The 21,756-nt window shown below is 41.8% G+C and overlaps 2 protein-coding genes across 2 annotated transcripts in view; one reads left to right on the top strand and one right to left on the bottom strand.

Moving 5' to 3' along the window:
• The window catches only part of Ift74 (intraflagellar transport 74), a 64,384-nt gene extending 57,097 nt beyond the window's left edge, over window positions 1-7,287 (bottom strand). The window contains exons 1-4 of the mRNA XM_048359518.1: window positions 7,139-7,287; window positions 4,410-4,548; window positions 2,116-2,251; window positions 391-439 (exon numbers count right to left, since the gene is read on the bottom strand). Coding sequence (XP_048215475.1) covers window positions 391-439; window positions 2,116-2,251; window positions 4,410-4,529 — 305 coding nt within the window. The 5' untranslated portion in view covers window positions 4,530-4,548; window positions 7,139-7,287. The remainder of the gene's footprint in view (window positions 1-390; window positions 440-2,115; window positions 2,252-4,409; window positions 4,549-7,138) is intronic.
• Window positions 7,288-15,556: 8,269 nt separating this feature from the next.
• Plaa (phospholipase A2 activating protein) overlaps window positions 15,557-21,756 on the top strand; it is a 40,654-nt gene continuing 34,454 nt past the window's right edge. The window contains exon 1 of the mRNA XM_048359389.1: window positions 15,557-15,705. Within this exon, the coding sequence (XP_048215346.1) occupies window positions 15,557-15,705 (149 nt within the window). The remainder of the gene's footprint in view (window positions 15,706-21,756) is intronic.

Here is a 21,756-nt window from a genome sequence, read left to right as displayed (position 1 = left end):
GCACAGATGGAGACATAATACAGTTCACACACATGCAAATATCCTAGCTAATCAGGAAGCTACACCTGGAAGATCTCAGATCAAAGCCAGATGAGGCAGGAAAAAAGTCTACAAAACTCTATCTCCAATTACCTTGCAAAATTGCTGGGCTTAAGATGTGGCTCAAGTCAGAGTGTGCCAAGCATGAACAAGAAAGAGTTAAGACTGGGCCCTGAATCCAACTCCTGGTACTAGCACAAAAAATGTCAATCTAATTGTATTACATCTATATTGTATTATCACCAAATAAAACAGAAACTGTTAGGCTATAAAGAAATTCTTAAAATACCTAACTATTGTAGTAAGTACCATGTTCATGATTCTGCATAGAGAGATGTTGATTTAACATACCTAAGAAGTCCAAGATAATAAGATTTGTCCAAAATTTGCCTCTGGGGACCTAAAAGAAAAATTGTGAATGTGTTTGATTTCAAAATGTAAAACATAGCCAAAGATTACATGCTATAATTCTCACAATTTGCATGAAGATCCTACTACATCTAGATCAATCTGAAATGGAAATCTAGTATCTTCGGATCATTACAATAAAGAATGCCTGAATTAACCAGTCATTGGTGGCTCATGCCTGTCATTCTAGCTACTCAGGAGGCTGAGATCTGAGGATAGCAGTTTGAAGCCAGCCAAGGCAAGATGGGCCATGAAACTCCAATTAACTACCAACAGTTCTGGAAGTGGAGCTGTAGCTCAAGTGGCAGAGTGCTAGCCTTGAGCACAAAAGCTCAGGATAGGGCCCAGGCTCTGAGTTCAAGCCCCAGATAGACACACACACACATACACACACAATAATATAATTTTGGCTCCTTTTCTACAGATTGAGATTAAGCAAGTATTCCTAAATGACAAACTGCTTTTCATATTTAGCAAATTAGTGGTATAAGAAAATTTAAGTCTCCTTAAAAATATGGCATGCTATTAATCATCCCTATAGGCATTGGTCCTAGACTTTAGTATGGATGTCAAGTCCTAGGGATGTTCAAGTCCCTGATATAAAGTGGATGCATATCATCCCATAAATGTTTACTTATCTCTAGGTTATTTACAATATGGTATACAATGTAAATATTATGTAAATAGTCAATAGGCTTTATTGTTTAGAGAATAGTGACAGGAAACTCTTTGTACATGTTCCATATAGATGCAGATCTTTCCTATTCTTGATTTGCATTTGGTTGAATATGTAGATACAGACCCTGTGGATATGAAGAATTAGTTGTAGTACTGCTGTGTTCAAATTAATTTTATATCAAGATATTATCTTCTGTCTTGACAAATTTCTTCTGACAATTAAATTAAATAAACAAAATACCCTCTTTATAAAAAAGTTAAATTTTGGCTGGGAATATAGCCTAGTGGTAGAGTGCTTGCCTCGCATACATGAAACTCTGGGTTCAATTCCTCAGCACCACATATATAAAAAAGCCAAAAGTGGCACTGTGGCTCAAGTTGTAGGGCTAGCCTTGAGCAAAACGAAGCCAGGGGCAGTGCTCAGGCCCTGAGTTCAAGCCCCATGACTGGCAAAAAAAAAAAAAAGTTAAGTTTTGGCTTATACACTTTTGGCTACAAATCAAATTTCTGAATCATAGCATACGGTGCTTTGTTATACCTTACTAAGAACACAGCCATAATGATTCAGTACAGATGGATGCATTACCTCATTTCCTTATTTACACATTATAGTGGAATAGTAATTACCAGAAAAATAACATTTTGACTCACTTCCCATAAATACAGATACTTTAACATTGTTATTTTTAAATGGAAAAATAAAATTTCTGAGTGCTTCTATACAATTCCAGAAATCTAATTCTCAATTGTGGGCTTTTCTTCAAATTATTTCAGATTTCTCCATATGATAGCAAAGCACCTTGTTCAGGAAAATGAATAACAAAATAGCTCATATGTAGATATAACTTTCTAGTTACATTGTATTTTCACATTCATTCAGTTACAACATGTTACTAAAGAATGAGAACTACATGCTGTAGTTTTTCTCATTTAGTAATTTGGTACTATAGTAATTTTGTACAAAATATACTCATTTCATAAAATAGATACCTTTCATCCCAGTTTTCATTCCACTCAAACCTTGTTGAGTTACAGGCCGATCAGCAACTTTGATTTGAGATGACAAAACTCCACCAGTCCCTAGAGGGCCACCACGAGAACCAGGTCTTGCTGTTCCAGGTGGCAACTAAATGATAAGCAAGATTACACTTTTGTAAAATTGGGGGAAATAAACCACAAATACTGTACCTCTACTACTGTAAGACTGGAAAGATAACTTCTTTAAAAATTAAAATGCTGGGGCTGGGAATATAGTCTAGTGGTAGAGTGCTTGCCTTGCATACATGAAGCCCTAGGTTCGATTCCTCAGCAACAGCCTTGAGCTAAAAGAAGCCAGGGATAGTGCTCAGGCCCAAACGACTCCAAAAGCAATACTTACAAAACCATTTGGTATAAACCAACTGAACGACTCTTGGGGGAGAGAGGGAGAAGGGGAGAGGGAGAAGGAGAAATGAGGTAGGAGGTAACAAATTGCACAAGAAATGTACCTACTGCCATACATATGAAACTGTAACCCCTCTGTACATCACTTTGACAATAAATAATTATTTTAAAAAATTAAAATGCTATGCAATTTGTAAATTATTCCTTATATTGTTTGAGTATCAGAAATATTTAATACTATTATTCTATATTAAACATAATTTTTAACATTTAAAATTCTATGAATATTAAACATAGTGCTTTCAAAGTTTAAATCTATTTATAGTTTTTATTTATAATATCTTCAAACTGCAAAATAACTAAAAGTCCACCACAGAAAATTGTTAGTTATAGTGCATTAAAAGAAAAAAACAGTTGAAACAGTGTATACAAGTCCTTTTTTTGTTGTTGTTTTGGTTTTTTGTGCCAGTCCTGGGGCTTGAACTCAGGGCCTTGGGTGTTCTCCATGAGCATTTTTGCTCAAAGTTAGCACTCTACCACTTGAGCCACAGCTCCATTTAGATTTTTTTAAATTTATTTTGTTGTTGTTATAAAGGTGAATTACAAAGGAGTTACAGTTATATAACTCTGGTAAAGAGTACATTTCTTTTTAGACAATTTTACTCCTTCTCTCACTTCCACCCAGTTTTTCCCTCTTGTCCCCGCCCACAAGCTGTATAGTTCATTTTCAATACAGTCTCTAGTGAGAGCCACTGCTGCATTTGTTCATTCGTTGTCCCACCATTTCTGTGTCCCCCTTACCTCCCAAAGACAGATAAATTAATCAACAAGACAAAAAGAAAAAAAAACTAAGGAAAAAACCTCATTTCCATTTCCTGAAGGTCATTTTGATAGATATTATCTTATATACCTTTCCAGGTTTTTTTGTTGTTGTTGTTGTTGCTTTGTTTTTGTTTTGTTTTTTGGTAGCTAAGTGGAGATGAGAGTCTGTTACATAGTTTCCTGCATGGGCTGGCTTTGAATCACGATTCTCAGATCTCAGGCTCATGACTAGCTAGGATTACAGGCGTGAGCCATCAGTGCCAGGCTCACTTTTGTTTTGTTGTGGTTTGTTTAATTTTTTATTGTTATTATAAAGGTGATGTACAGAAGGGTTACAATTAAGTAAGGTAAAGAGTACATTTCTTTTTGGACAATGTCATCCTTTCCTCACTTTCCCTTTTTAAAAGTGGAGGATATTAAAGGCAGTAATGTACCCCAATGTGGCAACACACATCTGTAATTTCAGCACTTGGGAAGCGAAGGTAAGACGACTGATAAATGTTGAGGCCATTCTCCGTCTTACCACAAATAAAAGTAACAGTGCTTTTTTTTGTTGTTGTTTTTTTTTTTTTTTTGGCCAGTCCTGGGGCTTGGACTCAGGGCCTGAGCACTGTCCCTGGCTTCTTCCCGCTCAAGGCTAGCACTCTGCCACTTGAGCCACAGCGCCGCTTCTGGCCGTTTTCTGTATATGTGGTGCTGGGGAATCGAACCTAGGGCCTCGTGTATCCGAGGCAGGCACTCTTGCCACTAGGCTATATCCCCAGCCCAACAGTGCTTTTTTTTCTACATAATGATATAGTTAATTTTATACAATGTTTCCAGTATTAGCTTGAGTATATATTATCTTTAGAATCAGAAAAAAAACATGAAGTACTTGAGTAAATTATTACAGTTTTAATAGTAACAACAGGTACCATCTTAACAATAATGTCTCCCAAAGTTATTTTTTAAAAATAGCCACTCAATCACATTTTGTTTAAAGAATAATGAAACAACATTTTGCAACATATTTTTAGAGGTTTTTCTGACTTCTACTATAGTATATAAAGAAGCATTCAACAGACTTGTTTTAAACTTACTCCAGTTCCCACTCGAACATTTCCTGATGAGGGTCGAATTCCAGAAGGAGGCCTTCCTGCTAATCCAATTCCACCCCGTGAAATAGGGCGAGATACTGCAGATTTGTGGTTACTGGCCATGGTTTGTAAGCTTTAACCTCTGTTTGTAAAGAACAAAAAGTTTAATTCTCCTCTGACATCCTGTATAGCAAGATATCACTGGTCCATCATCCTTTTCCCTCATACATTTAATTCAAGACTATTGGCATGATTCAAGGTGATACAGCACCTGTCTAGCAAAAGCCTAGGCCCTCAGTTTAAACACTAGTAAAACAAAATAAATAAATTTAATATGATATTTAAAATTGCATCTGTAATGATTTTCTTGTAAACTGTCATTCCAGGTACCCTTTCAGCTACTTACCTGTTCAAATCTGACACTAATTCATAATTATGCAATTGGTTATCACATGATTCCATTCTTATCTCCCTGTTATCCTACCAAAATGCAAGCCCATTTAACTTTCTCTCCTTGGTGTTTCTGGTTCTTAAACAATCAGCAAATAACTTCATTTCCTGCTATTTTTAAAAAGCTAGAACAGGGTACTGGTGGCTCACACCTGTAATCCTAGCTATTCCGGAGGCTGAGATCTAAGGATTGCTGTTTGAGTGAGGAAGTCCATAAGACTCTTATCTCCAGTTAAACTACAAAAAACGGGGCGGGGGGGGGGGGAGGGTGTTCAAATAGTGGAGCACTAGCCTCCAGCAAAAATGCTCAGGGACAGTACTCAAGCCCCAGGACTGGCAGGTAGGACATATATTCCGTCATCTTTGAAGCATACAAACATACTGACATCCATTCTGCCCTCCAGTCTCAACAGCCATTCTCCCTCTCATTCAATATCTATCTCTATTCTAATTTTCCCTTTGAGTTATGTTATTTTTGGATACTATAGTCTTATCACCAGTATCTATGATTCTGTCCCTTAAACTAGGCACCAAATCTGATTATTCGATCATTTTCTAGGTATTTCCATTCAGAAATAGCATGATTACTTCATAATGAATACATTCACACTGAACTTAGAATCATCCCATTCCACGAAGCTCTTTGCCTCTATTTCTGTTAACTCATAAGACAAAGGAATAAGATTATTTTAAATGGAAAAGGGAGTTTTATGAAATGACTTTCCAGAAGGAAGATTGGATCTGACCAAAACAGTTTCTCTAAAAGCCAGTAAAGTCAGTATCTGTTTCCAGTACAATTCATCATTGTTACTCTAACACTGTTACTCACTGTTACCCTACTACTCTAACACTGTTATTCTGGTAACTTTGAGAAAATGTAGTATACACAGGAAGTGATTTTCTTCGCCACAGCTTTCCTGTAGTAGAAAAAGTTTAGCACTTTGACAGTCTCAGAGGGATTAAGGGAGAGGAGGGGAACTAGTAAAAACATATGCCTTGAACTCTACAGTTTTTCAACCAAATAGGCGGGGTAAGGGGTTATTTAAACAATCCTTCGGGTCCATAATGAATTCGGTTCCATAAGGATTAAAAACTCTACTTCTGACCGGTGTCTAAAGCCTGTAATCTTAGCTACTTGGGAGGCAGAGATGTACAGAAAGTTTTGATACTGGCTTGTCATAAAGTTCACCAGTCAAGTTTAACCAATCGCTGGGCACGGTCCAGCTACAAGAAGCAACAATAGGGAAACAGCAGTCTAAACCGGGTGAGCATAAAGGGAAACCCAACCTGGAAAATAATCAAGGTAAAACAGGGGTGAAGGCATGACTCCAGTGGCAGAATGCCTTTCTGGGAAGCAGGAGACCCTGAGTTCAACCCTTGGTACCGTAAACAACAACAAAACAACTACATCTGACAGCTACCAACTGTGTAGTCTAGACATCCTGACACATCAGGTAACGCTAACGTATGTGTTGTCTTATCTCTCCAACAGAAGAGTGGAGCTGGGTGTTGGTGTCTCATGCCTGTGATCCTAGCTAGTCAAGAAGCTGAAATCTGATGGTCGAATTCATGAGACTTCTCTTTCAATTAACGACCAAAAGAGGGGGCAGGAGTGGAGCTGCGGTAGAGCACCAGCCTTTAGTGAAGCAGCTAAGGGGCAGCCCCCAAGACCTGAGTTCAAACCCCAGTACACACACACACACACACTCACACACACACGGCCACGAGCCCTACCTCGCAGAGTTGCTGTCAAGATGATAACTAGAGGGGCTGGGAATATAGCCTAGTGGCAAGAGTGCCTGCCTCGGATACAGGAGGCCCTAGGTTCGATTCCCCAGCACCACATATACAGAAAACGGCCAGAAGCGGCGCTGTGGCTCAAGTGGCAGAGTGCTAGCCTTGAGCGGGAAGAAGCCAGGGACAGTACTCAGGCCCTGAGTCCAAGGCCCAGGACTGGCCAAAAAAAAAAAAAAAAAAAAAACAACAAAAAAAAACAAGATAACTAGACAGAAACTATCTGACCCCTGGTAATCTAATAAATCCCGAAAATCCCTCAGCCAGGGGTCGCTCTCCTCAGATCCCTGGGAGGAGGCGGCGGCACATCCTGTGTCCCCCCTCAAAGTGGGCAAGCGACCCGCAGGCGGGGCGAGGGGCCCGGGTGGACACCCCAGCGCCCAGCAATTCCCATTTGTTTGGTTTGGGAGGGCTCGGAGTCGCCACAGTCAGCTAACTGGCCCAAAAAAGGAGGAAAAAGAGAGGGTGTCCCGGGGTTTGTTTCTCACCTCCGCGGGCGCGGAAGGAGGGTAGGTGGTCGCTCGAACCTCTCAGAGGCTTGCCAGAATCGAGGAAGCCGCTAGCCACCCTTCGGCCCAACCTGTGGGGTACGGAGCCTACCGAGGCACCCAGGCCTCCCCAGCCGCCCCGGTACGACGCCGCGTATCCTGGCAACGGGGGCGGGGCTAGCAGGTCCCTTCTCCCAATTGGCCCATACGCCGTAATTTAAAACGGAGGGGAAGTGTTATCGCGATAGTTGAAGTCTCAGGGATGCTTCTTGCTGTTTTGTTTTGTTTTGTTTTTTCTTTCAGTTTTCCATTCTTTTCGGTAAAAAGAATGACTAGGAAGCAGCAGAGAGCGGTGTATGGGCACGGCTTGGCTGTGTGGATATTTGAGAGGAACCTGCATGGGTTTTTGTTCCAGCTAGTAACCTCAGTGCCGCAGTGGTGAACTGCTTCTGCTCTTGAAGGATGGTTTGAAGCTTCCTTGTTCTAGGCAGCTCGCTGTGCCTTCTTTTTACCCTGGTAATTGTCCTTCCATCTAAGTGTGTGAAGAAGAATGTGTACTAAGTGGAACGTGCTCTTTAAAGAATTATTATTATTTGTAGTTAGTATGTAGCCCAGGCTACCATTTACACAGCCCTGGGAATTGTGATCCTCTGGCCTTGAGATTCCACAACACCTGGCTTAAAAAGAATTAGTAGGGTTCTTCCTCCCCCCCCCCCCCCCCCCCCGCACATTGAGACACTTTACCTCAAATCCTGCTTCTCTAATAAAATGATTTACTTGTTTTTCCAGTTCATACAGGGAGCTTAAATGTGTTTGAAAAGAAATTATTTTGTACATCATTCGCATCCAAATTTCTCCTGTATATGCTTGCTTTCGAGGATTTTAAAATCATATAATCCAGACCAGGGGACAAATGCGCTGAAGAGGCGGAGGTTCAAGCACCCAGAGTTGGAGGTTTGGAGGCCAGTCTGGGCTGCATAGCAAAACTCTTGTCAGAAAAAAGAAAAGGAAGGAAAGAAGAAAAGAACTCCAGAATGAAATGTCATGTGGCTTGGCTCTCCCTTAAAGTGTGTAAAGAATTTTTCATGTAATTATCTACTTTACAGTCCTCATGGTCTGACAGAATTCCTTCTTTACTTTTCTAGCCTCTCTGGAGAAAATCAAAATGATTAATATTAGCTTTCCCAGACTTTCTTATATACTGCTTGTTAGACATCCCTCTCTAGCTCTGTAATACACTCCCCATCCACAAAGGTGAAACAGAGGCAGGACTTCAGGGAGTCTATGTAAGTGAGGGTGATAGCCAGACCTGCCACATCCAGTTTCTGAGACTTAGAGGTCTTTCAGCAAAAACCAAGTCCAGCATCAGTGTGCTGGTGCAAGGACATTGTCTGTGCCTCGGGCCCTTATTAGTAGTAAACCCTCTAGCTTCTTCAGCATCCTGTGAGCCACTTGATCATCATTACATAAATTCCTTTTCTGTGTCCATAGACACAGAGGAAGAAGTAAAACAACAAAGAGCATGAGTGTGAGAGAGTAAAACTCCTAGTTCAAGCACTAGCAACACACACACACACACACACACACACTTTGGATGATAAACTTTGGCACATTAAAACTCAAGCTGACGGTAGCTCCAAGTCTGAAGTGCTGAAGGCTGTTGAAGTAGATGCAGGAGCAAAACAAAGAATTTATTTTACTTGGTATGACAGCAAATCCCTGCTGTCTATACTTCTCAGGAAGCTAAGGCAGGAGGATTGCTTGGATCAGGAGTTTGAGGTCAGCCTAAACAATATAGAATAACCTCACCTCAAGAGAAACAAAGTTTTAAAAAAAATTATTTGGAGCCAGCACCAATGGTTCATGACTGTAATCGTAGCTACTCAGGAGGTTGAGATCTGAGGTTCATGATTCAAAGGTTGTCCAGGCAGGAAAGTCATTGAGACTCTTACCTCAAATTAACTACCAAAAAGCCAGAAGTGAAGCTTTGGCTCAAGTAGTAGAGCATTAGACGAGCAAAAGAGGTCGGTAGCAATGCCTGGGGGCCAAGTTCAAGTCTCAGGACCAACACATACACAAGAAAATAATTTGGCTAAAATTTGAGCAATAACCTTACTTGGACTGTTCTAGAGGGAAAGTGAAAGACAATAAAACTAGTGGCTAGTTGGCCACTTGTTACTGGCTATATTTAAGTTATATGTTCCTTACATAAGAACCTAGGTTATTAGAGCTGACGCAGTCTAAGGACCTCCCATTTATTTAATACACTACATACCATCCCCATTGTAACTGTCAAATATCTATATCTCTCTCTATATATACATACATATCTACATCTAGACAGATAGATACTTGTATTTGTAAAAGAGAAATATGTTCAGAACTGTAGTTTCAGCTCAAAAACGAACCAGGATGCTTTCAGTTACATGTTTTTAAAACAGTTTTTCTTTTCTTACTGTCCTGTCTCTCTCTCTCCTCTTCTCCACTTCTCAATGTTTGAGAATTCAAGAAGAATGCATTTACATCTCTGGGAAAGGTCACCATGCTCTTCTTTTTATCTTGCTGACCTCAGGAGTGAAGGAACATTTTGCATAGCAAGAAATACAACTCCGGAGGTGAGTAGCAGTACATCAAGTAATACAGAGGGCCCCTGGCCACCAAACAATGGGAAGTTAAGTTTCAGTATGTACAGCCAGAAACTCACACTACAGAGCTTTCATCCAAGAGCCACTCCCCCTCTTGAAGAAAGCGTGAACCCCACCCCTAACATTGTATAAAATGTATGGCTCTTATTTTACCTGAAAAAAATAATAAGCCTTTATTTTCTTTTGGACAGTACCCTGCTCTCATTATTTGTGAATTAGCATTGAGTTCAGGGGACCAAACTTCTGGTACCATATTATCAAAGACAAAGCTGGAGTTTGGTATATGATTTTAATACATTGCAGCAGGAAGAGTGACGGAGGAACTGAAATCTACATTGATTTGAACAGAGACACCATAATAGTTAAAAGCATACACAGGTGAGGGTATTTTAAAAGAAACATGGGGGGAAAGGCAAGCAGGTGCCTGATGGAGTCAGGATCTCCAGGCTGACCTTGAACTCACTATGTAGTCCATGCTGACCTGCAGCTTGCAAACTTGTTTCAGCCTCCTCAATGTGGGGATTAAAGCCTATACCACTATGCTTGGCTCAATTTTCTGCTCTTTATAAAGTACTCAGCCTAAGGTATTGTGTTATTGCAACCTAAAAGTACCAGGAAACTAGGAAACTTGAGAGGACCAGGGGGGGGATAGATGGGGAGATAATGATAGAAGGGATGACACTGATTAAGATGCATGTTGAACAGAAACCCCTTCAAAGATAATTTAAATACTTCCATTTCCTTAGTGTTGTTCTTTCTGATAGAGGCATAGAATTCAATTCATTGTGTATATGTACCACATTTTCTTGATTCATTCATCTACTGAGGGCCATCTGGGTTGGTTCCATATTTTGGCAATGGCAAATCGTGCTGTGATGAACATAGTTGCCTTGCGCTGGTGGCTTTAGTGTGGTCTTGCTTGTAATCTTTTGGGTAGATGCTCAAAAATTGGGCTGCTGGGTTATAGGGGAGTTCTATGCTTAGCCTATTGAGGAACCTCCATACTGCTTTCCAGAGTGGCTGAACCAGTTTACACTCCCACCAACAGTGCAATATGGTTACCTTTTGGCCACATCCCCTCCAGCATTTGTTATTGTTAGTTTTCCTAATAATGGCCATTCTTACTTGGGTGAGGTGGAATCTCCATGTTGTTTTGATTTGCATTTCTTTTATGGACAGTGGTGTTGAACACTTCTTCATGTGTCTCTTGGACATTCTCATTTCTTCAGAGAAGTCTCTTTTTAGGTCTTTAGCCCATTTATTTAGGGGGCAGTTGTTTCTTTGAGGATTTATTTTGGGGGAATTTAAATTTTTGAGTTCTATGTATATTTTAGATATGAAGCCTTTGTCTGTTGTCTGGCCAGTGAAGATCTTTTCCCAGTCTGTAGGCTTTCTATTTAACTTGCAAGCTATGTCCTTTGTCATGCAGAAGCTCTGCAGTTTGATACAATCCCATGTGTCCAACCTTTCTTTGATTTGTTGTGTTGTGGAAAAACATCCTACTAAGTGAAGTGGGCCAGACCCAAAGAAACAAAGACTCTATGGTTTCCCTCATTGGTAATAATTAGTACACCTCTAGGATAGTGCTAGCAGAAGACCACAATAGCGCAATAGCTATGTACATATGAACACATAAGATGATGCTAAATGAAATGAACTCCAAGTTATGGAAATAAGTGGTTTACCATTGTTGCTATTATTTTCAACATACCAAGGGAAACTATGCCATTTTGTTTGTCTTTCTTCCCCAGGGTTTTACCCCTGATGTGACTGTTACTGATTTCAGTACCCTAGGTGGTGTATATAGGTTTATTGGAACTAGGGAAGGGAAGGGGAACATCAAAATGGAGAGACAAAGGATAAAAAAATGAACCAATGCAACAGCAATACTTACAAATCTATATGCTACAAACCAACTGCACAACTCATAGGAAGGGGGAGGGAAATAGGGGAAAAGGAGAAGAAAAATGAGGGAGGAGGTAACAAGTTGGATAAGAAATGTACACACTGCCTTACATATGAAACTGTAAGCCCTCTGTACATCAATTTGACAATAAATAAATAAATTTTAAAAATTACAAAAAAGATCATTTAAAAATTAACATTTGGGGGTGTTGGGAATATGGCCTAGTGGCAAGAGTGCTTGCCTCGTATACATTAAGCCCTGGGTTCGATTCTGCAGCACCACATATACAGAAAACAGCCAGAAGTGGCGCTGTGGCTCAAGAGGCAGAGTGCTAGCCTTGAGGAAAAAGAAGCTAGGGACAGTGCTCAGGCCCTGAGTCCAAGCCCAAGGACTGGCAAATAATAATAATAATAATAATAATAATAATATAATAAATAACATTTTTAAGTGCCACGAATAACTGTGAAACCCATCTAGGTTTGCTAATTGGTGCCTAAGTTAGGCTTCTACCCTACACAAGAGGCTAGGAGTGTTGTATAGTAAATTATCTGAGAAGCCACATTTTGCAGGGTCAAATCTTAGAGTCTTTATTAGAGCATTAGCAGTCTGCAGGGAGCCAGTAGTTACAAAGTCCTGCAGCCATCAAATACATTTAACACTGTCAGAAAACAGGCCAGAGAAGAAAGATAGAACAAAAACAATACCAACAAACCAATTCAGCTCCAATGGAGAGCTGACTTGTAACGCCACGATGACCAGAGATGAGCCAGAAAACAGGACACTGGACATGAAGAGGGAAGACATGTGGCTTGGGGTCCTGGCACCTGAGCTGGCCTAAGCCTAAACAGGGTCAGGTCAGGGGACTGGGCCATAGGAAGTTCCCAGTCCCAGGCACTTGACTGACAGGTTCAGTAACCTGTAGGCCAAGTGCCCACCACTGTCAACTAGGGGTTCAGGAACATTTATCACCTGAGGATGGGACTTCTCTTCCTCTAGGAATTCAGGCACTCCCAACAAGACAAGATGCCAGGTAGTACAATTCACCATGTGGTCAGTGATGGTGCTAGCCAAATCTTACCTCCATACTACCGGAGAGGGGGTTGCTATCTGTACGTATTGGCTCTATGAGTCTGTCTAGACAGACTTCAGACTTGCTGAGATATGAATTTATGCTTCACTGACTAGCTCCATTTCAGCAAGACTGAGGCAATTGTCTTCCTATTTGCCAGCCCCTTCTGGTAAATAGGGAGTGAAGCAAAGGAAGGTCAAAGGATCTTCCTTTCAGCTCATCACTTTAACGTATAGCAAATGTCAGTTTTGTTAAAAATCCCTTGTTTTATTTTGCCTATCTGAAATGATTATATTAACTTCAATTTTATTCTCATGTATTTGTGTGTGCGTGTGTGTGTGTCTTGTATGTGTGCATCCTCATGCACTACTATTGAGGCTTGAAATCAGGACCTCATTCATTTGGATTTTTTTGTGTGTGCCAGTCCTGAGGCTTGAACTTAGGGCCTGGATTCTGTCTCTGAACTTTTTTTTGCTCTACCACTGAGTCACAGCTCCACTTCTGGCTTTCTTCTAGTTAATTGGAGATAAGAGTCTCAGACTTTTCAGCCTTGACTGTTTTAGGAATTCTAGGAGTTTGGGCTCCATATCAGAGAGTAAAGGGGAAAAGTTTGGTAAACTATATTTGATTGGTTAAAGTAGAAAATACAGAGGACAGTTTGGCAGATTTTTATTGGTTAAACTTGAGTTTCCATTTATTGATGAATAAGGCTTCAGAGTGAGAGCCGTTTTAACTTGATGACGTTCAAATTAAAAACTTAACGAGGCAAATTATTGAAATGAGAATACAATTTCCCTTTGAGGGTTATTGTGCGACAATTGAGCAACTATGCAAAAATTGCTGTATAAGTGAAAATATGAAGTAGGAAAACATTCATGGAGGGCCTATTATAAAGAGAGGGGTAACTAGATTGTAAAGATTGAAAAGTCCTGAGGAAATTGTTTTGCAGGTAATATACATATGTGAAACCTTTTGAATCCAGTAAACAGTACATAGGAGATAAATAAAATTGTATTGGTCACACAGAGGAACTTGAAGGATCAAGATGACAAACTGGTAGTGAAATATGACAACTAAAGACAATAACTTGCTTTGTTGTTTGTCCTTTAAATAAGCATGTATTACCTATGTAGCCCAGGCTAGCCGTGATTTCACCTTCTTCCTATTCCAGCCTTCTGAAGAATTGTAGTAGAGAGAGAAGGGAGGAGGAGAGGGAGGGAGAGGGAGAAGGGGAGGAGACCTAAATAGCATGATGTGCCTAGGGAATAGTCAGAAATTCAACATAGCTGAGGTGGTGAGGTACTAAAAGGAGATGAATCTAGTAAAACATTAAGAAGTGAAAGACCTTCAGAATGTATTCTAAGAATGGAAAGATGTCAGACATTGCTGAATAAAGGAATAATTAGATCCAGTTTCTAGAAAGACAATCCTATTTCTATTTATTTATTTGGCTGTGGGGCTTGAACTCAGGGCCTGCACGCTGTCCCTAATCTCTTTGTTCAAGGCTATCCCTCTACCACTTCCAGACAGCACAACTTCTGGTCTGCTGATGGTTAACTGGAGATAAGTCTCACAGGGACTTTTCTACCCTGGCTGACTTTGAATCCTGGTCCTCAGATCTCAGCCTCTTGAGTACCTAGGATTACAGGCGTGTGCCACCAGTGCCTGGCTTGATAACCATTTTTAATGTGTAGGGTTTGGCTGGACATCAGAGGTAGACATAAGTAAGAAATTTAAGGAAGAGACCGGTAGGCAGAGAGCCATTAAAGCAAAAAGCTACTAGGGGGACCAAGTAAGGCTTTGGGTATATGGAGATGATGATGGGTGAGAATTGCTTCCTAATTAGGCAAAGACATTGGGGTAAGAAAGGAAGGTAAATGACTAATTGGGCTCATTTTGGCTAAATAAATATATTGTTTGTTTTTGTCAGTCGAAGGGCTTAAACTCAGTGCTGGAACACTAGAGTCACAGATCCACTACCGATTTTCTGGCGATTAATTGGATAAGAATTTCATAGGCATTCCTGCCCCGGCTGGCTTCGAACCGTAATCCTCAGATCTCAGCCTAGAGTAGTTAGGATTACAGGCGTCAGCCACCAGATTCCAGCAAAAAATAAATTTTAAAAAGGCAACATAACAGACGAAGATGGAGAAAACCGGGTAGGTAAATACTAAGAGTAGGAAAGAGTCCGTAGCTCTCCACGAATCTGGTGGTGCAGCCCCCAGCACTCGTATTTAAAATATCCGGTTCCAGCGCGCCGGCGTGAGCGCTCGGGCGCGAGGCATTGTGGGACTTATAGTTCCATCCGGCTCACGTCCTGAATTGCAGCAGTCCGCCTGGGGGGAATCAAGAAGGCTAGCTAGAGTCTCAGAAGGAACCGAGAGCGCGTGGGAGTGGGCTCGGCCGTCTGGGCCAGAGGGCCGAGGGCGTCGTCATCGCTCCTTCCGCCAGCGGCCTGAAGCGCAGGTGCGGAGCGAGCGCCCTCCTCACGTCGGCGTCCGCCGTCTCGGGACGCACACCCTAGTGCGTCATGGCGGGCAGCCGCCGATGATGAATTCCGGCGTGCCGGGCAGGCTTGCTGTGTCACTCAGCGAGCGCGGCGCGCCCCTTCCTCACTGCCCTTCCGCACCGGCTCTCCGAGGCTTCCGGTCTGCCGTCGCCCCGTAGCCGCCACAGGCCCGTTCCCCAACCCCGCCGCCGTCACCTCGCAGCCTGGCGCCCGCCGTGCCGGCCCGGGGCTGTGATCTCGTGTGGGGTCCGGAGGGTGCGGGCGGCCGCGTGTCCGACCCACGCGGGCCATGGCGAGCGGCGCGACCCGGTACCGGCTGAGCTGCTCGCTCTCGGGTCACGAGCTGGACGTCAGGGGCCTGGTGCGCTGCCTCTATCCTCCCGGAGCCTTTGTGTCGGTGTCCCGGGACCGCACCACCCGCCTCTGGGCCCCTGACAGGTGAGCGCCGATGGGTCTGGAAGCCGACACGTGGGAAGAGCGCCCCTCGCTTCCCGCGGTTATACCTCTTCCCCCCCTCTCCCTTCTCTTCTCCCGGTTCCTGGCACCACTCGCCATGCAGGAAGCCGCGAGATTTAAGTGGCACGGGTTTCAGATCGACTGGGGTGGCGGGGAGGGGGGAAGGGGAACGGGAATGGGACCAGAGACCTACCTGCCTCAGACCACTGAAGAGTGGGTGACCTTGAATAAAGACAACCTTTGGGGGGACGAAGTATCTCGATTTCGTTCGAAGGTCTTAGAAGCTATTTTTTTTTTCCTCTTAAGAGTTGAGAATTGACTAAAGCACGTGTAAGTCTTACTAAAGTTAGGCTATGCAAAGCATCTGGAAGATCCCTCCACCTCCATGTTGCGCTGTAGTCTCCCCTCAGATTTTTTTTTGGTGTGTATTAGCTCTCAAAAAGCTGCATTTAAACAGAGTTGGTGTGAATCCTTTTCCTCATCGACCAGGTTGGTTGGTTAGTCTGAGGTCCATGATGGTCTTGGGAAGAGGCAATGAAACGCATCAAATGTTTGTTTTGTGGGTATGCCCTGTTTTCTGGAGGGAAAAGATTTATCAATGCCTTAAGTTTTATCGGAGAGACAGACTGTCAACCCCCTCCCCCAAGAGTAAGAACCGAAAGGTTAACATCCAGTCAAGATCAGGTTCTAGAGTCCAGAACTGATTTGGCTGATTATGGGAGGAACTTGAAAACAGATTTCAGTTCACAAAAAGAAAAAAAAAATCAAGGTAACTTTGTTATTAAGTTTCCTATTACTAGATGTTTCAGACTGTGTAGCCATACTTAAATTCCGTTGATTGTCATTAAGTGTGTCCTATTCTGCATACTGGGGAGAATAAGATGACAGACAGGTTGCCCTGTCTATGGAAATTTTTTATAAGTTTCTAGGGAATGTGGATCAAATAACAAAACAAAATAACGGAAACTTGGTATGCTTACTAAGAAGGATAAAAGAATGAGGAGAAGGATGTTAAAGAAGGAGCATGAGAATATGTGTTGTGTAATTTAAATTTAGTTTCAACTCCAGGAAATGGAAACAGGAGGTTTTTTCTTTGTTGTGGTTGGTTTTCTTTTTGTCTTGTTTGTTCAGTTTATCTGTCTTAGGGAGGGCACAGAAGTGGAGGGAAAAAAAAGGTGAACAAATGCAGCAGTGATACTAGACACTATGTTCAAAATGGACCTTACAACTTGTGGGTAGGGATGGTTGACAAAAACTGGGAGTGAGGGAAGGGGTGACATTGTCCAAAATGAAATGTACTCATAACCTGATTTAGGTAACTGTATCCCCTCTGTATACCACCTTTATAATAATTTAAAAATAAATTTATTTGTTTTTGTGCTGGGTCTTGAACTCAGGGCCATGAGTTCTCGCTTGGCTTTGTTGCTCAAGGCTGGTATTCTACAACTTTAGTCACATCTTCACTTCCTGCTTTTGCTGGTTAATTGGAGGTAACAGTTTCTAGGATTGTCTATCCTAGCTGTCTTGGCCTCTTGAGTAGCTAGGATTACAGGCATGAGCCACTTTTACCTAGCTTGCTTTATTTTTTTAAAGCTGACACCGCAGCATGTAGGTGGTCTTGGGAGAGAGCAATTGGAGAAGGTTCAATTGGAACCATATTCCAGCAGCCAGAGGAACAAACCCTGAGGCCCTGGACTAAGAAAGGAAGGTCCCAATGTGGGCAATAGGATCTGATTTACTTGTTGAAAAGTTTCTGGAAATAGGAAAAGGTAACTGTGCAAGTAGATCTATTTGGCGACTTTTGCAGTAATGATGCCAATGCATGATGGAAAGGTAGACTAGGAATATTATAGAGCAAACTCCTGTATTTAATTGAATGAGATAACCTCTGTAAGGTTGCTTCCAACTCTTCAGATTCTATGGTATCCCAAACAACTTAGTAACACTGATAGCTCTCTATATTTGAGAACACAAAAGTTTTTAAGATGGAGTCCACTCCCTCAAAATTCAGCTAAAAAATTTAAAGGCTAAGTGGTATGTAGCATGCATGCTTAGCATGCAGGAGAAAGGAGGAGAGTAAATAAAAAGTAAAATCAGGCACAGAAAGATAAAACATTGTAAATGGATTCTTGTTTTAGTACTTGACTCTCGAATCCTGTCATTAAACTTTTATATGTTTTGTAGGACTGCTAGGTTGAGGAAAGTTTTAAATCAGAAATGGTTGCATTGGGCTGGAACTTATGTTAATTTTGGGCTACACCTTCTGTTTGTAAACTGGTTTTCACCCAAGTAACTGTGTACAGTGTGTGTATGTGTCTGTGTCCATCTGTCTGTCTTTCAAAGTTTCTTTTTTTTTTTTTTTGGCCAGTCCTGGGCCTTGGACTCAGGGCCTGAGCACTGTCCCTGGCTTCTTCCTGCTCAAGGCTAGCACTCTGCCACTTGAGCCACAGCGCCGCTTCTGGCCATTTTCTGTATATGTGGTGCTGGGGAATCGAACCTAGGGCCTCATGTATCCGAGGCAGGCACTCTTGCCACTAGGCTATATCCCCAGCCCCTCAAAGTTTCTTGATGTACCTATTTGAGGTTACATTTTGCCAGGCATAAAATTAAATAGAAAAGGAGTGAGATATGATTAACCTGAGCATTTCCAGATGTTCACGTTAGAAACTCTTCAGTCTAGTTGATTAAGCATCGTAACTGGAGTGTCTCATCAGTACACTTAGTGTCCACAGGCTGACAATACTGATAGGTGTGTGTGTGTGTGTGCGCGCGCGTGTGTGTTGGTCCTGAGGCTTGGGGACACTGTCCTTGAGCTTTTGTGCTCAAGGCTACTGCTCTACCACCGGAGCCTTTTGACTTTTCTGGCTTTTTGGTGGTTAATTGGAGCTGAGAGTCCTGCCCAGGCTGGCTCTGAACCTTGGTCCTCTGATCTCAGCCTCCTAAGTAGTTAGGATTACAGTCATGAGTCGCCAGTGTTGGCTATGACAGTTTTTTCTTTCATGGTACATAAATGAGGTTAATGAAAGGTTTTAACATGTTTGGAGCCAGGTAGTAAATGCAGTTTATTTTCCTATATAAATTGTTGATTTGGTTCTGCATCTGGATAGTAAGTATAGGGGTAAACTACAAATGATAAGGAATTTATTTCTAGAGAGACAAGATATCATAATTGTCTAGAGGGAACTAAATCAGATGTCTTTTGTTTTATGCTGGTAATGAGGATTGAACCCAGGACCTGGTTGTTCCTTAAGCTTTTTCACTTGGCATTTTGCCATTTTAGTCACGATTCCAGTTCCATCTTTTTTTTGCTGGTTAGTTGGAGATAAGAGTCTTACAGACTTTCCTGGGCTGGCTTTGAACCATGATCTTCAGATGTTTTTCTTTTTTGGTTGGTCATAGGGCTTGAACTCAGGGCCTGGGTGCTGTTCCTCAGCTTTTTTGCTCAAGGCTAGTGCTCTAGCACTTTGAGCCACAGCTTCATTGTTAGTTGTCTGGTAGTCAATTAGAGATGAGTCTGATGGATTTTTTCTACCCCAGCTGACTTTGCATCACAGTCCTTAGCTCTCAGCATCCTGAGTAACTACGATTACAGGGTAGGATTATGGACATGATCCACTAGCACTCAGTTTTAAATCTGATGCCTTTAGCCATGGTCCACTGAAACCCAGAAAGTCTTTGAACCTTTTGAAGGCCCATCAGAATAGAGACATTATTTTGAGGGTATACATTTAACCAAGCCAGCCAGTATGCCATTGCTTCACACTAAAAGTTGGCTTCCAATTAAATTGGATTTTCAAGGCTTACAAACTTCTGGCCTTTATCTTGCTTTGCCTTTTGAAAACTACTCATTGTTGAAGTCTGAGCTTCATATTTAAGACTATGTTCAATATTCCCTGACTATGCAAAGACAGAAGTGACCTTGCCTTCCTGTAAGTGCTCAACACGTTTTGTAAATGCTCAACACAGTTCTAAGTCAAATAGTTGTAGGGGGCTTATTAGGAGATTAAAGTCCTTCCCACTGAAACCCCATTTCCCTTCTCCCATCTCATAGGCAAGATTTTTCATCTGACTGTCATTTTTACATCTTTTTTTCAGTCTAAATGTCAGTATTTCATTTTCTAAAAATTTAGGCACAATCTATTTGTTTTTACAAAGTAATATGAGAATTAGGTTATCTGCCTTCTTCCAGTCCCCATCCTATGTATGTATGCAAGAGTGTGTATGCATGAGCCTGGAGTCCTTTCTGTGCTGGGTTCGTTATTTACCTTATTTATCTCTATCTATCTATCTATCTTTCTATCTGTCTGTCTGTCTGTCTGTCTGTCTATCTATCTATCTCTGTGTATCTATGTATCTATGTCTAAGGACCTCCCATGGTTCAGGCAGAAAAGGGCTTATTGGGGGGGAGAGCAAACTGCCTGCCCACACAAGATGGAGACATTTAGTAGGGGAAGAGAAGAGAGAATTTATGGTTGAGAGAGATTATATAGGGAAAAGCGGAAAGGTGTGGTCTCAGCTGATGTGGAAGTGATCTGAGAGCCTAGGGAACCTTTCACTGGCCCAGGGTGTGTCAAGAAGTGACCTCAGTCTGGTGTTCTTTGCTCACTCACAGGTAATTACTGGTTTGGGACAGGTTATTTCTGGTGAAGGCTCTGTGCTCTACTTAATGGAGAGGGGCAACAGGCCTATCCTCACTGGTAGACCTAACTCTGTCTATCTGTCTATGTTGTGCCATCCCCAGAATTTTTTTGCTCAAGGCTAGCACTCTACCACTTTAGCCAAAGTTCCACTTCTGGCATTTTTGGTTGTTAATTGGAGATTAACTACTGGAGAAAAGTTGTATGAGCTTTCCTGACTATTCTGGCCTCAAACAGTAATCCCCAGATCACAACCTCCCAAGTAGCTAGGTTTCAGCCACCTGCCCCTGGCTACTAAGTCATTATTTTCTAACTGTAAATTTTGTCTACTGATGAGCTGTGGAATGAATGATGGTAACTTTTCTTCATCAATTTCATGAAAATAAGTAGCTGTAGCTAAGAATTGTTTGGTTTTTAACTTTCACTTTTTTCACTTTAAAAAATGTGTTTATTCAAATCCTTTGTCGAAATTGATTCTTTGGACACTTTAAAGACAGTGTTCCTCTTCTTGACATTGAAAACTTTCTGACCTGATTTATCTGCACAACTGATCCTGTGATTTCCCTTTTTTATTGCCCTGAAATTCCCTTTTTAGAGCTCTCTAATTGACTTCCTATCATTACTCCCTTTTCACTTATCTTTCCTTTTTTTGGTCAGTCCTGGGCCTTGCACTCAGGGCCTGAGCACTGTCCCTGGCTTCATTTTTTGCTCAAGGCTAGCACTCTGCCACTTGAGCCACAGCGCCGCTTCTGGCCGTTTTCTATATATGTGGTGCTGCGGAATCGAACCCAGGGCTTCATGTATATGAGGCAAGCACTCTTTCCACTAGGCCATATTCCCAGCCCTCACTTTATCTTTCTTGGTCCCTTATTGAAGCAAAGCCTCCAAGGAGCTTTCTGAAGCTCTTTGTGTATAACAGTAGACCTTCAAAGTTTGAAAATAACCTAACTCTGTTTGCTACTGAAATAGCACTTTTGTTTTTTTGTAATCCTTGTGAGTACTCAGTTTGTGGGTACCATGTATCTTGGCCATTATAATTGCTTTCATCATTCTCTCCCATCTCCCCATCTGTTTACCCAATTCTATTTTCTGGAATGGCAGTTTGAATGGCTGTAGCATTCTCATTTGGGTGTTGTTTTTCTTCAGAACTTTGGAGCTTTGGTTCCATTCTGTACACTCTGTGGTGTCACAGTTGAGAAGTTTTTCTTTTTCTTTTTTTGTACTGGATCATGAACTCAGGGCCTGCATTCTGTCCCTGAACTTTCATCAGCTCAAGGCTAGCACTCTACCACTTGAGCCACAATTCCACTTCCAGCTTTATTGGTGATTGACTAGAGATAAGAGCCTCCTGGTCTTTTCTGACTGGACTGGGACTTCAACAGCAATTCTTGTTTCT

This window comes from Perognathus longimembris, chromosome 1 (genome assembly GCF_023159225.1).
Source record: "Perognathus longimembris pacificus isolate PPM17 chromosome 1, ASM2315922v1, whole genome shotgun sequence".
NCBI classification, from domain to species: Eukaryota; Metazoa; Chordata; class Mammalia; order Rodentia; family Heteromyidae; genus Perognathus; species Perognathus longimembris.
Note: the sequence above shows the minus strand (reverse complement) of the source record. Positions and strands in the feature narration are given on the sequence as shown.